This window comes from Polypterus senegalus, chromosome 8 (genome assembly GCF_016835505.1).
Source record: "Polypterus senegalus isolate Bchr_013 chromosome 8, ASM1683550v1, whole genome shotgun sequence".
In the NCBI taxonomy this organism is placed as follows: Eukaryota; Metazoa; Chordata; class Cladistia; order Polypteriformes; family Polypteridae; genus Polypterus; species Polypterus senegalus.
This window is the reverse complement of record NC_053161.1, coordinates 42,813,216-42,828,067: the sequence shown is the minus strand read 5'-3', so window position 1 is coordinate 42,828,067 and position 14,852 is coordinate 42,813,216. Positions and strand designations below refer to the sequence as shown.

The window sequence follows — 14,852 nt, the reverse complement described above, 5'->3', positions numbered from 1 at the left end:
TCTTAAAATGATTAAATATCTAAATTGTAAGTTATATATATCCTAAGTAATGAAGTGATGTTCATTCTGACAACAACTCAGATGAGGTTTGACCAGTGTGCATTTGCATATCATATGGCATTACTGGTTTGGGTCATTTGGCAACCGCAAGTTTGAGAACCAAGACAGTATTGTGTGCAGAATTCATGTAGAATGGTGCAGGTAACAAAAAAAAAAGTCCTGTGAGCACATTGTTAAGGAGACAGGTCAGAGGATAATCTCCAGACTTGTTCAAATAATCAGAAAGGCAACAAATACTCAGAAAACAGCTACCTGCAGTAATGATATTCAGAAGGGGCCTCTCCAAAGTGTTAGACCTTGAAAAAGATCGGCTACAACAATAGAAGAGCATGTTGGTTTTAAATCTGTCAGCTAAGAACTGGAAGAAAAGGCTGCAGTAGACATGTGACAACCAAAGAAGGATGGATGAAGACTCGAAAAATCTTTCCCTGGTCTGAAGAATCTCAATTTCTGCTGTGATGTGCATATGATAGGCTCAGTGTTTGGCCTGTACTTAATTATTCTGCTGATCCGTCCTGCTTTGTGTTAATTGTTCAGGCTGATGATGGTAGTGTAATCGCCTGGATATTTTTTTCTTGGCATACATTAAGACTTTTAACAGCAACTGAGTAAAGTTTAAAATTGTTGCTGACCATGTGCATCCATTTGTGGACACAGTTTGCTATTTTTCAAATGATCGCTTCTACTAGGATTATTTAGCATGTCATAAAGCATGCATCATCTCAAGCTGATCTCATGAACGTTACAGTGACTTCAGATTACTTTAGTACCCTGCTCAGTCCCTAGAACTCAATCTCAAATAGCTCCTTTAAGATGACATATGGTTTACAGCAAGAAGGTATGACTGAATAGTCTGCAGGGGAATCATTATGTTATAAAGACTGCATCATCCAAAACCCCCTAAGAAATGTTTCTCGTACCTTGTTGAATTAACATTGTGAAGTTCTGGAGGAAAAAGAGGGTCCTAGCCACTTACACATAGGACACTTTCCATGATTTAACATCAGTTCAAATAGTTTTTTTTGTAGTATTCAATAGTCTGTAACATATGGCTCCACTTCTCAGTAGACCCGGCAATGATGCCTTTCCTTTCTGATGATGTGCTTCTTACTTTTATTCTTCCCAGAAGAGAAACAGAATCATTTCCTTACAATTCATAGTAAACCAATTCCTCTCTTCCTTTAAGGTGTGTGTAAAAAGTAAAAATCAAATTGACCACTCCTGTTTTAAGAATGTCTTGAAGTATACATGATTAGATTAACCATCATTTGTAATGTTTGCCTTTGGGTATCAGTTAAAATAAGATATAAAGAAAAGGAATAAATGGTGTTTTCCTTCTTTAGCAGCATGTTTAATTAAACATGTCATGTATCTTCATAGTTAATATCACAAAATAGGTGACCCAACATTTTAATTCATTGCCCATATATAACTAAGACAGATCCACAATGAATTCATAAATTTAGCATAGTTTAATGGAGATGAATGTCATTATCTTTGCTGACATTGCCAAATTTGAAAAATATATATAGAAAGATATAACCATAGAAAGGAAAAAGACTGAATATACGTACCTGAGATGTGATGATATATTGTATGACCAGGCTGACTAATTAAACTGAATTCTATCCAAAGAACAGTGTCATGATTATTTAAGAGTGTGCTCCAGCACTTACACTTAAGCAAACTGACCCCTAGCCCTCATGAATTTTAAGGAGATACACAAGCATTTTATTAAAGTCCATATTAAGAATGGGAGACATTATCCTTTCTGAATTGTGCACTTGATGCATACAGTGTGTGTTGAGTTCTCATTTAAAATTTATTGACTGATATTTTCTGGCTCTGGTAAGTTTTGATTATTCAGTAACTATTTTAAAATTCAGGTTTGTCTATTTCCTGTTATACGGTAATTTCACTAGGTCATTCTACGTTTTCTGGTTTTCTTCCTCATTGCCTTAATTACACATTAGGTACCTGTAAAGCAGGTAACATAACATAACATGTGCAATTGAACATACAGTATACATTTTCATGCATATAGACATTACCAAACATTTTTCATATTAAAAAAAATAGCTAATGATTATCTTAACCTTCTTGAACCTAGAGACTAATATAGCACAGTCCTGCAGGAGTCCTCAACTACACAGGAAAAGCAGGGCTCCCTGTTTCTAGGCTGTAATTATAAAATGAACAGTGAAACTACAATATAGTAAGTTGGATTACCAATCACAAGAGTTTTAAATTAACCTACAAATTAAAGCAGTCAGTATATCAATTTTTTGTTTATTCAAATTTATATAAAATCACGATTCTTTTTTGAAGGCTAAGAGTAGCAGCCTTTCCCAAATCAGTGATAGGCACTCAGTGGATATTAGAATCCTCAAAAGCGAGTTATCCATTCAAAATAAAGTCAAAATGCACTGAATTATTTATTAGATATATTTAATGAAGCAATAATAATCTGCCCTATAAATGTTACAGGTTTAGAACACAATATCCTCAAAAGATAAAAATGTTGCTAGTCAAATGCTATACATAGATATTTTGTAATGAAAATAGATACACTTAGAAGCAGTAGCAGAACAGTAGACCTGTGACAGGTGACTGCAAAGCCATAGCAAAGCAATGATTTAGGAATACAGATTGCAGTCATTAATATCAAATGTCCCCAAGATGATTACAGTGACTGGTGTCTGTTCATACTGGTTTTTAATACAGAAGAGCAGTTATGATGTCAATCCCAGGGGAAAACAGCTCCATGTGGATTGGTTTTATACTGTTGCAAAATGAAACTTGGCAGGTCTACCACAAAAAGCTGAACAGTGCAGAACAGGATTTTCTTAAAATGTTTTTGTAGTCAAACTAACCCTAACAAGTAATACAAGCAACCACCATGCAACTGAATACCCTATATTCTGGCTGTATGCAATTTCAGCATAGCATTCATGTATGAAATTGGTAATTATAATTCCAAGGGAGAGGCAAAATGTATCTCTGAAGATGATCTGGTGTCAGTCCATGTACTGCACATCCATTATTATAGTCCTCAGTCCAAATGCGATTAGTGACAGTGATCAGGCAATGGCAAGACATTGACATGGAATGCCGCCTATGCAAATAATGCAAATAAATATCTCATCTTCTTAAAAACAAACTCTGGGCAAGGCTGCTGTATTACGCACTGGTGTTCTTTCTTTTTGCATCCCAGATTCACAAAAGTTTTAAAGGTTTTCCTATGACCATTTTCATCAGCATCATCCAACTATGAACTTTGTTGACACATTACATCAGCCTGTCCATCCAGGTACATATCAATATTAAGTATTATGACCCAGTCACATACTTTTAAGTTGTGTACTGTATATGGCAGGCACATCAGGTATTTTTGGTGTTCAGTAGCACAAGTACAAGCATCTCGAGGTTGCCATGCTCTGATCCTGTGTAGAAGGTCAATTGCATAGCCTTCTAGTGGCAGTTATGACATTTAAAGTATATGGTAGGAAGCAGGTCACTTAGCCTGCCTATTCTTCAGGTTTAAAAAAAAGTATGCGGTAACAATCATAACCAATACTGATCTTCTAAATCACCTTGGCTAAAGGCGTCAGACACATGGTTTATATATTAATAATGAAAATTAAAAAGTCCTGTGACTATGCTTTCTAGCACTCCAACTCAAGTTTATTGTCACATGTACATAGTACAATGAATTTCTTACTTGAATGTTTCTTTGTAACAATCTTGTGCATCAGAAGATAAAAAAATGTGTTCTGTAGCAACATAGGCATACTATACAAATGTTGCTAAAACTGGTTGTATATTTTAAGTCTTTAATAAATATATTCTGACAGTGCTTTTCCCAGTAGCATAAACTGCTTTCCAAAGCAAACACAAAACAATACAATAAAATTAGTAGAGTAAAAGTATGATAATACTGGAATTAATGTGAGGCAGCATTACAGTGCAGAAAGAAGGTGTAAAGTAGCTAGTGAACCACAGTTTAGGGTCATATTTTTAGAAGTTTCAAATAAAACATTAAACAAACACCCATAACAAAGCCATTCAATTTTGTAGTAAATTTATTCCCTCATACATATCCCCCTCTAGCACTCCCTGGTGGTACCCCCTGGTGCCCTGTGGGTATCCGAAGGGGACCCAAATCCCAGGGATGCTATCCTCTAGTGTATTAGGGATACGATACAAAGATCCTGTTGTCTCCCCTGCTCCTTCCAACATACTGAAATCCCTGCCAGGTGAGGATTCTTGTTCCCATCTGGTCAGAGAGTCAGTCTTTCCAGTTTCCTTTATCATGGCATCCCATCTGGGCAAGGAAACACCCTCTGGGATGCCAATCCATCTCCTGTGTCACTTTACACACACGTGAAATGTTTAATTTTGTATATACATTTGTATTTTGTATGCTTTGTTGTTCCCATCTTATACATTCAGATGATCATATTAGTCACACTGGAACTAAAGACACTACAGGAACTTTATCATTCTAGTTGTTTTAATGCAATTGCAACACTAGATACAAAGAATAAAAATTTTGCATTCACAGCAGTATAATCTTTAAATATAATTAAAAGAGAAACCCTGCTGAGATTGTATTTTTGATGGTGGAATATCAAGAGAGGATGACCATCCAAACATTCTTCCAGCCAATGTTGATTCTGTGCTCTCAAACAGATGACAGATGGAGGCTGACAAGATGACTGCAGAGTAAGTGATAGGAAAGTGCAACAGTGGTTCTGAAAGAGGCACACCACAAATGTAGCGTACAATTTCATGGAATGGCCGTGGCTTCCAACAACACAACTGAACAATCTGACCTGATGAATCCCAGTTTCTGCTGACTGATACTGATGGAAGTTTTATGACATGGACAAAACGGCATGAATCTGTGTTTCCACCCTACATAAACAATTTGGAGGTGAAATGTTTTAACTTATGGAACACTTCAGCATTTAGAAATAACAACAATTTGAAAGATGCAGGATATCAGGATGCAGTACCCAGTTTAATGCATCACTTCACACCAGTACCTCAGTCTGCAAATGCATTTTTAGGAGGATATTGATTCATACTATAAAGGTGTGAATGTCCTCAACTCTTTTCTCAAACATGACAGTATATTCAGCTTAATGCATTGCCTCCCAAGTCACTAGTCCTCCACCCAAATGGAGCATTTCACCACCAGTTAATCTGCACAAACTATGAGACCCAGTGACTCCATTCAATACTATTCAATAGAACATGAAGTTTAGCTTAGAATTACTGACTTAAATGCTAATTAAATCAAACCTTATGTACATCAGCTATTAAAATCTATGTTGTCATTGAAAGGCTAAATTGAAAGCTGGATCTAAATAATGAGAATAATATGTAGGTATCCTGTAGAAATATTGGGTATATATTTGCATAAAATGTAAATGTATACATAAGTATATACATTGAAATATGCTTAGTCATGTTGTGCTTTGAGTAGTCATCCTAGAAAAGTACTTTTTATCCTCAACATATGCTGTACGTTAGTTACTTCCCATTCGGTTTTAGACAAGTTTCACCCCTTTCTTGTCTTCACCATCGATTAACTGAATAAGAGTAATGAATGTGTATGTTTGAAAATAAAAAATGTTGGGAAAATAAGTGAAAGAAAGTGAATTGGTACATTCTAGTTAGACTACAAAGCCTGTGTCACCTACTCAAAGTGAAAATTTGAAAGTGGTGGTTTATGTTGAAATGTTGTTTGATGGAAAGGAAAAGGGGCAGAGCATACCCAGAATTCTCAAAATCAGAAATAGCATCGCAGCTGTAAAAAATCCATTTACTGTATATTAGCAGGTAATGCTTTGAAAATGTATACTATTTGTTATGTTATTTTTTTGTCTTGTTATAATTCTTTCTGTTCTTAAGTGGATCAATTGCAAGCCAGTTCTGGCATTCTTCTACTTAATCTCCCAGAAATCTGGCTGATGTTAAAAACAACTCTTAAATCATTCAAGAAAAATCATAACCTTTTTTTTTAGGCCCAGGGAATTCAGAGTGGGCAGTAATAACATTTTGTGAGTTATTTTGGGATCTGCCTTGTAATTTTTCCACATAAAGAGCAGAAAATTTACATGTCAACTCAAAAGGTCTAATTGTTCTTTTTAACTCTAATGACAATCATTTTTTTAAACAGGTGTTTAAATGGATGACTTCATTCTGCATCAATGGCAGTGTTCTGTGTATATTGAAGAAGAGCCAAAATGCATAGCCAAATACAAATTACCAACCGTAATAAAAGGGTGTGTCGTGCTCCTAGGAAAGAAAAGCAGTTATTTAACAAAATCAAATAACAAATGAAAACCATGTATTTGCAGGTGATGGAGCAATGGGATATCCAAGGCAGCCCCCAGACCAGCTTATCAGCACCCGTAATACCTTTCCCACCCAACTTCCACAGGGCTTCTTTCCCAGACTCAGCTGATGGGTTTGATCAAAGAAAACCCGATCCCTATGAACTGTATGAGAAGTCGAGAGCTATCTATGAGAGTAGGCGTAAGTAACAACAATGATTTAATGTTAATGTGCAAGTCAAAGAGCTATTAATAATACTCCACACACTCTTCTCCTTTCCCACTTTACTCTGCAGTGAAAGCGACAGTGCTGACATAACATTTCATGTTGTCACATCTGATTTAACACAGAATAACCCTTCAGAGTGCCTATTAGAGCAGCTTAAGGCACAAATGCATGGTGTAGGCACAGCCTCACTTATTCATTTGGAAACACAGGCTCCTGTTGTTAACCTCAAACCACAAGGAAGGTCACATTCCTGAAAAAAGAAAACTGTTTATTTGAAAAAGAGGGATAAATACAAAGTCTATTTTGACATAATGCATATAGGATTTTAATACAGTTGTTTTCCAGTAATCAGTTGGAGGTTGTGGGTTTGAATTTGCAAGGTGTATATTGCAAACGTTTATTTTAGCATTCCCTATGTATATATAGGAGATATGTATTTATGACAGTCAGTCATATTTTTGTTTCAAAAAATTGTTTTCAGCATTTTATCTGATTGTTTTTGGTTTTGTTTGGACTTTTTTTGGATATGGGCAATTGTAACATTTCATGCCAGTTTTCCATAAATTTACTTTGGCATCAGGAGCTAGATCTTGAAAAATGACTTGCACTCATTTTCCCCTTCACCACTGCCAGAGCCAACTTGCACTTTTGCCTCCCATATTTAATTTCAATCAGTTTCGATCAGCTTTTAAGATACCCCTCTCCAACTAAGACAGATACATCTGTGCCTCACACAAGCCTCTGGGTTTTGGGACACATCTTTAGTAATATTTTTAAGATACTTTGAATAACTTGTGTTTGATTAAGCCTTGCTGTGGTTAAAAATGTTGTTGAATGGGAATTAAGCTATGTCAGACTTAAACGAAATTGTAATAACCATATATATTTCTGAGCTGTGTTGAAGCTGATCAAATGCAACAGGACACAAATTGTAACTGGAATTTAACTCTTTTTTTTTTGTATTTGTGATTGTATTTGAATGTGGCGTTTTCATGCTTCTGTTAGATTTTAACTTTTTTTTGTATTGAAACAAACATACAAAGTACAGCTCTCTACAAGTCTGGTAATGCTCCAGTTAAGCGCTAGTTCATTCACTTGTTCAGCCAGAAGTCACTACTTTTAAAAGTATTCATGTAGTTATCATTTGGTTTTTAATACAAGTCCTCTTTTATATTTAGTTTAAGTTTGATTCAGTTACTTGGTGCTTTTCACTATATTGATAGATAGATAGATAGATAGATAGATAGATAGATAGATAGATAGATAGATAGATAGATACTTTATTAATCCCAAGGGGAAATTCACATAATCCAGCAGCAGTATACTGATACAAAAACCAATATTAACTCTTTCAGGGCTGATGTCGACTTTTGTCAAAAGGAGGAGTTGACGATGGTAATCGACTGTCAACTGTGACAAAACCAACCGTTATGTTTTAGTTGGATTCTCGTTGCTAGAATGAAAGTTAGATTCATTGGAATTCTCCAAGATTCACTGTGCTCGTGTGAGTAGCAAGGCGCAAACAACAGCAAAAATGGCACTGACTGGCGAGAGATCAAAGCAAATGCGTGAAGCAAAATACTCTGTGGACTACGTTTTGCCTATTATCTCTGAACTGGACTATGACTTGTCGGAATCAGATTTTGATACAAGTGATTGAAAATGAATGTGAGGTTCCAGCTTCAGCGGATTGGTCCCCAGCTAATCGTTGTACTGACATTGTTCGCCAGGGAGGACCGCCACTTAATAATGATAAGAGGTAGAAGCCAGATTGCAATGCACTGCGACTTTGTCCCAACCACGCACAGGCAGCCTTCCGCACATTCTTGGCAAACTGGCAGCCACAGCATGCAGCAACAGATGTTTTATGTTGACTTCTGTGTGAAACCATTGCTTTTCAGAAACTATGTTTTTTGGAAAAAATATTCATCCCTCAAAGAGTTAAATTAAAGAGTAATAAAAATGCATGTAAAAGCAGACAATAACTTTGAGTAATGTTAGCATTTACTCCCCCGGGTGGAATTGAAGAGTCGCATAGTGTGGGGGAGGAACGATCTCCTCAGTCTGTCAGTGGAGCAAGACAGTGACAAAAGTCTGTCACTGAAGCTACTCCTCTGCCTGGAGATGACACTGTTCAGTGGATGCAGTGGATTCTTCATGATTGACAGGAGTTTGCTTAGTGCCCATCGCTCTGCCACAGATGTTAAACTGTCCAACTTTAATCCTACAATACAGCCTGCCTTCTTAACAAGTTTGTCCAGGCGTGAGGCGTCCTTCATCTTTATGCTGCCTCCCCAGCACACCACAGCGTAGAAGAAGGCACTCACCACAACCGACTGGTAGAACATCTACAGCATCTTATTGCAGATGTTGAAGGACGCCAACCTTCTAAGGAAGTATAGTCATCTCTGACCTTTCTTACACAGAGCATCAGTATTGGCAGTCCAGTCCAATTTATCATCAAGCTGCACTCCCAGATATTTATAGGTCTGCACCCTCTGCACACAGTCACCTCTGATGATCACAGGGTCCATGAGGGGCCAGGGCCTCCTAAAATCCACCACCAGCTCCTTGGTCTTAAGATGTAAGTGGTTTGAGTCGCACCATTTAACAAAGTCTTTGATTAGCTTCCTGTACTCCTCCTTCTGCCCACTCCTGATGCAGCCCACAATATTTAATTAGTTTAATTAATTAATTAATTAATTAATTAATTAATTGCACCAGTCAGATTGCTAAATCCTAACGGACAGTTCAAAATAAGGTACTGAGTCACATTTCACAACTTCATCATGTGCAAACTACAGAGATCATCCCATTTGCTTGTTTAAAGATTCAGGTGGACAGATGGTTAAATGTTTTTTTTCTGAAACTTTCTTATGATTTGTATTTGTTTCATTTATTTTTTGCAAATATTTCAAGCATTAGCTGTGTAATAAGTTTCTCGAAAGGAAATTGAAATGTACACGTAGCATAAAAAATAGTGATTCTCTTATGAAATACTCTTCTATGTTTTTCTGCATTACAGACAAACAGCAGCTTTGATTATCAAAATTTGTCAAAGTCACTTGACATATCTATTGAAGTTGAGTATAAAATCAAGATGAGGCTGAGCCCAACGCCACATTTGGATTGTGTTTATATTCTGCTTTTCAAATACGCTTTCTGCATCCATGCACATGTATTGCAGTATTTTGTACATTTATGTTCTTCTGTGTATCTTGTCAATAGTAAAAATTCTTTCAATAGTAACGGCATGGAACACTAATAACAGAAAAATACAGTCCGTCCCAGTTTGCATTTGCTTGTTTTTGTCCATGTCAGCGGGGTAGTTGCTTTCAGTTGTGTATCTTTGCAGATCCTTCCAGAAATAAGGGCAGCGAACAGCTCCAGAAAACACCTTTTTTAAAATTGCCCCAGCCAGCATTCTAGTATGTAATAATGCTGTATATTTCATGAAGGGAAGGAAAAAATATTAGTTTTTGTTACATGAAACAACGACATTTATTAAAGATAACAGAAATGTCAAGAGAGGTTTTGTCATTTGATTTCCAAATCTACTTTTTACATTGTGTACCATTGATGGGGATCTTTAAAATAAAAGTAGAAAAATGAAGCCATGCTTCTTTAAATCAAGGAATACAGTTAACTTTAACTTTAAAGAAATATATGTATCAGTAAAATAATTTTTGTAGCTATAGAAGTCGCAGTTTCCTATTAGCATAGGTGTCATGTCACATGCTGGCAATTCTACAATTCAGTGTAAACCACATTTCAGTAGCAACAAACATTTCTAAAGAAAAAATGCTGTGTTCTGTGAAAATCAGTCTAGCATGCAGAATGTCTGTTTTGATTAATGACAGTTATGTTTAGTTTCACAATCAAAATATTTGTAATATTCCCTTGACTTTGGGTTGGAATCATTTGCTCAGTAATCAGCAGATAACAATTTCGAGATTAAAAGTGTACTCTTGTATTCAGAAATATCAAGCCTCTCGTTGTACTGAAATATCTTTTCCCCTTTTCCTTTAAATGCATAACATTTAATATATGGAAATTACATGGAGACCTTTAGTGTGTGTCCAGCAGAGACATATTTTGCTCCTTTTAGTTACGTCACCACAAATATATTTAATCATAAAAACATTTCCTACACTGTATTTTAAGTCAAAGTAATGAAATTAGCTTCGTGCACCATGCCATTCTTCATCCATTATCCATAATAGAGACTTTATGACCATGAAAACAGGACTTTAAAATAAGTTTCTGAAACAATAAATGAAAGTTAACCCTAGACAGATTACACTTCTACTATCTGTGTAAAACATATTGTACTTAATTCAGTCGAACGTTATGCAGAGCACACATTTTTTTTTTACTTGGGCTATCAACAATATACCCTGAACTAGATCCTGCTTGTCAGGGATACTTCTGGCATATGCTGTGACTTTGTCTAACTGGGATATAAAAACTGATCTGTCAGTTAGTCTTGGGACTGCTATAAACCTACTGTAAATTAACTTTCAAGTTCATTGTCTTGTATACATGTTACAATGAGACCCTTACCTGTTTGTCTCCCATAGACTAGTAACGGTAGTATAATACAACAGACAACATTTCCAAGAAGTACACATCAGTTTACTCATGCAGTTGTCAGAATGACTTGCTGCTGTTTATCCTTGGGTCACAGGCCTGAACACCAACAATAATAAGATGGCTGACAGAAAAAAAGATTTGCTTTCTGACACATAAGTACCATGACAACAGTCTCTCTGTTGATTCAAAACCAAAAGACTGATTGCAGGTTTCAGGAAGGGGAGGCATACCACACTGCCATCTCAATTGTGGAGGGACAGCTGCTTGGAATTCCCATCATTGAACACTCATCCTTTGTTAGCTTTTTTGGGGGCAATGCTGGATGGAACACTACAGCCTAATAATCACTCTGTCATGACCACTTATACTTCTTGTTTGCTGACTGGTAATACTGTAGTAAAATGGGGAAAATGGTGTCCTGTATTACTTGAATTTAGTTCAAATCAAACTAACATTACAAAGTACGATTCAAACATTTTTGAGTATAGGACAGCCTGTTGTTCATGATATTCCAAATTAGAGACGTGTATTCTGATTCATTTTAATATTCATAGAGTCTGTAGGGTGGTTAAGTTGAGTCTTGGTTTGGTGTGAAGGTGGAAAGTTAGACTTTGGCTGCTGTGATAGGCAATCATTGCACCCCCTTTCTCTTTCAAAATGAACACCAAGCAAAAGCATTTTCTGTCTTCCATGTTTAGATATTAGAATACATAGTTAATTGAAAAGCGTATCTTTAATATTCATACTTTTGATTTAGCTTCCAACAATTTACCCTTTAACAATATTAGCGGTAGCTCTAGCCTTTTATTTCAATTTTTATTTTGTAAGAACAACAAGATTTTCCCACTTCATTAACTTAGGCAGCACCACATGTTTTTCGGAAGTCTTGGAAAGGTGAAACATAGAGTAGATCTTATGCATTTCATTTTGTTCAAATAGCTTTTTGATATTTTTTAATTTAATTAAATTGGTGTCTCTAAATTGTTATTTGGGTCCTCGTTTTTATAACTGTAGGTATTTCCTCATCCTGCTGTTCTTCCTTTTTAGTAATAATTTTATGAGGGAAGACCTCATATACTGACAGCTTGTTAGTTCTTTAAGGCTCTTAACTTCTACAAAGCTTATTGGTAACTTGTCTCTAACTGACATTTTTGAGGGCACTTTTGAAATTTTTTGTCTGCTTGGATGAAGCTCATCTTTGAACTTGAATGTGAACACAGCTATTGAAGTTTGCTTCAGTGATTTTTGTCAATTTTGTAGGATGCTTTAGTTTCAAGCAGTCTGAGCTGGATTGAACTGCTGTAAAAAAAAAAAAAAGTTTGGAATTACAGATTTTGCTCACATCAACAATTTTCTTTTTTTGTCAACCTATTGCTATATCTAATTTTTCTATTGGGGCTTTCCCCCTGGGAACAAATAAAGACCTGTGTATTTGTCTGACTGTCTGATTTTTAAGCCATAGTTTCTCCCTGACTTGTGCAATACAATACTCTGTACAATGTGCAAAATGAGGACACATTAGTCTAACGTAAGGTTGGGGTACCAGCTGGTAACCCTTTTTAATTGTGATGAAAAATAGGCAAAATAAGTAGCAGTCATGGGTACAAAACTGGCTTCAAGCCAAAACAGAAAGTTCCAGCTGTGGATGAAGCTCTCTGTCCTCTCCAGCCGATAATTCTAGAAAGAATTCTGACTTCCAGTGACTTTTAGGTTTACATATTCCAACGCAGAAGGGGGTGGGCATCTTGGCGGAAGCAGAACTGGATTACACATCCTCCAATCAGCCAGCCTTAGAACTGCAGGTAGAAAAGGGTGAGATGAATAATGACAGAGGCTCCAATCTGCTTGGGATGGTATCGATTGCCTTCTGTGAGCCCTGAAGATGTCCCCAATGTGCACAAATTAAACCACTCGCTAGATAGTAGTGTTCGAATACTGGTACCTCAAACGTTTTATCAGTCTATTCTACTACCTGTGCCAACCCACATTTTACAGAAGTCAGTGAACATGCTCATTGGGTGCGAGTCTTCTAGCCACTTTGACTTTAACTACCCTAATTTTGACCATACTTACTCCAATCTTACTCACACCTGTTAGGTGGATAGTGGACAGTGTGGTGTAATGGTTAAGGTTTTGGACTACTGGCACTGTGACCATGATCACATCCCTTCACATGTCTCTGGTACAGTTGGAAAAACAAAGTGAATGTAACCAATTCCATCTCAGATGCTGTATGTCACCTTGAATAAAGGCGTCAGCCAAATAAGTACATTTAATGAGCCTTGATTATGACTTTAAGTGCGACCACTTATTATGTAACTGCATTTAGCTTACTGAAGTATGCTCAGTTTAAAACTGTCTTTTGTATAATTTATTATTACTTTAAAAATGTAATGATGTTAGTTAGTTTTTGGTTAGCCTGTAATAAATGAAATAATTATTTGTAAAAATCTTTGTTCCCTTCCTGATGTATTTTTTTATTTTGTCTGATATGCTCAGATTTTATTTTAGTCATGCCATAGATTTTGTACTGCTCCTTTGCATTTTTTAAAATGCAACATTGTTTACAGTCTGTGTGCCATTGATACAGTATATAATTGGCATATTAAATAAGTTACAGTCCAGCTCTTGTTGTAGATTTAGCATGGTAACGCTACATTCCCTGTAAAGGGGATGCGTTATCATTTTAAACTGTAAGTTTTTTTCAGAAGTGCCAATTTCTCAAACTTAGTAATTGGAAATCCTTTCCTTTTATTTACTGTATATAATGCCATTTTTTATAAAACCGTATTGACAGGTGATTATATGAATGTCATTTCTTTGGACAGTAATGGCCATGTACTTCACAGTATGATCCTAACTTAACGGATTTTCTTATAATACACAAGCTGGAGGGGGTCAGTACAAGCTAAGGCTAAAGAGATGATATTAGAAATGCTCTTGCAAAATGTGTATAAAGAGTATTGTTTGAAGATGAGTATTGATTTCTATTTTAAAAAAACTTTATATTGTATCGAAGTTAAAAGGTAGGGACATTGGTCATATATAAAATATAGACATTCTTCACCTTTGGTATATTTGCTTTGTCATTCCCTAATAGTAAAACTAGCAAGCACAATAATTCAAGAATACCTCTCTGCTGCTTGAAAAGTTTTTCTTGCATAGATTAATATTCTTGAATAACCTCTTCCTATTTTGGCAAGAACAGGAACCTTTCAGGATGATCTGGTTTTATTTTCCTTTTACCTCATTCAAGGATAAACTCTGCTTGGTCTTAGGTGTTTATTTCAGATGTGCCAGAATCTTTCATGTCTTCTTGGAATTTCACGTCATGTCGTCCTATCTGTATGTGTGTTCTGTGTCTGCTTAGGAAGCACTTTATTTATTATTAACAATTTGCTGCATGGTTAAATATAGAATAGTATTTATAAAATACAAATAAAACTTGGCATAAGTCTCTTTTTGTGGTTAAAACATGTTGTTTTATGATCTGCTCTTCAATTTTCTCATTTAGAGCAAGGCCCACCAAGGACAGTATTTCGAATGGATTCCACAGGCAAGTATCATACTTCATAGTCATTTAGTACTATGTACTGTTGTTTAAGTATTTATGTCTCTTGTCAGAT

At 36.0% G+C, this 14,852-nt stretch overlaps 1 protein-coding gene across 6 annotated transcripts in view; it reads left to right on the top strand.

Moving 5' to 3' along the window:
• magi2a (membrane associated guanylate kinase, WW and PDZ domain containing 2a) overlaps positions 1 to 14,852 on the top strand; it is a 1,205,404-nt gene that overhangs the window by 1,086,549 nt on the left and 104,003 nt on the right. For 5 of the 6 annotated variants that reach the window (XM_039761045.1, XM_039761048.1, XM_039761050.1 and 2 more), the window contains 2 exons: positions 6,429 to 6,606; positions 14,741 to 14,782. In XM_039761045.1, coding sequence (XP_039616979.1) covers positions 6,429 to 6,606; positions 14,741 to 14,782 — 220 coding nt within the window. The remainder of the gene's footprint in view (positions 1 to 6,428; positions 6,607 to 14,740; positions 14,783 to 14,852) is intronic. The other variant, XM_039761046.1, reaches the window with a different exon arrangement.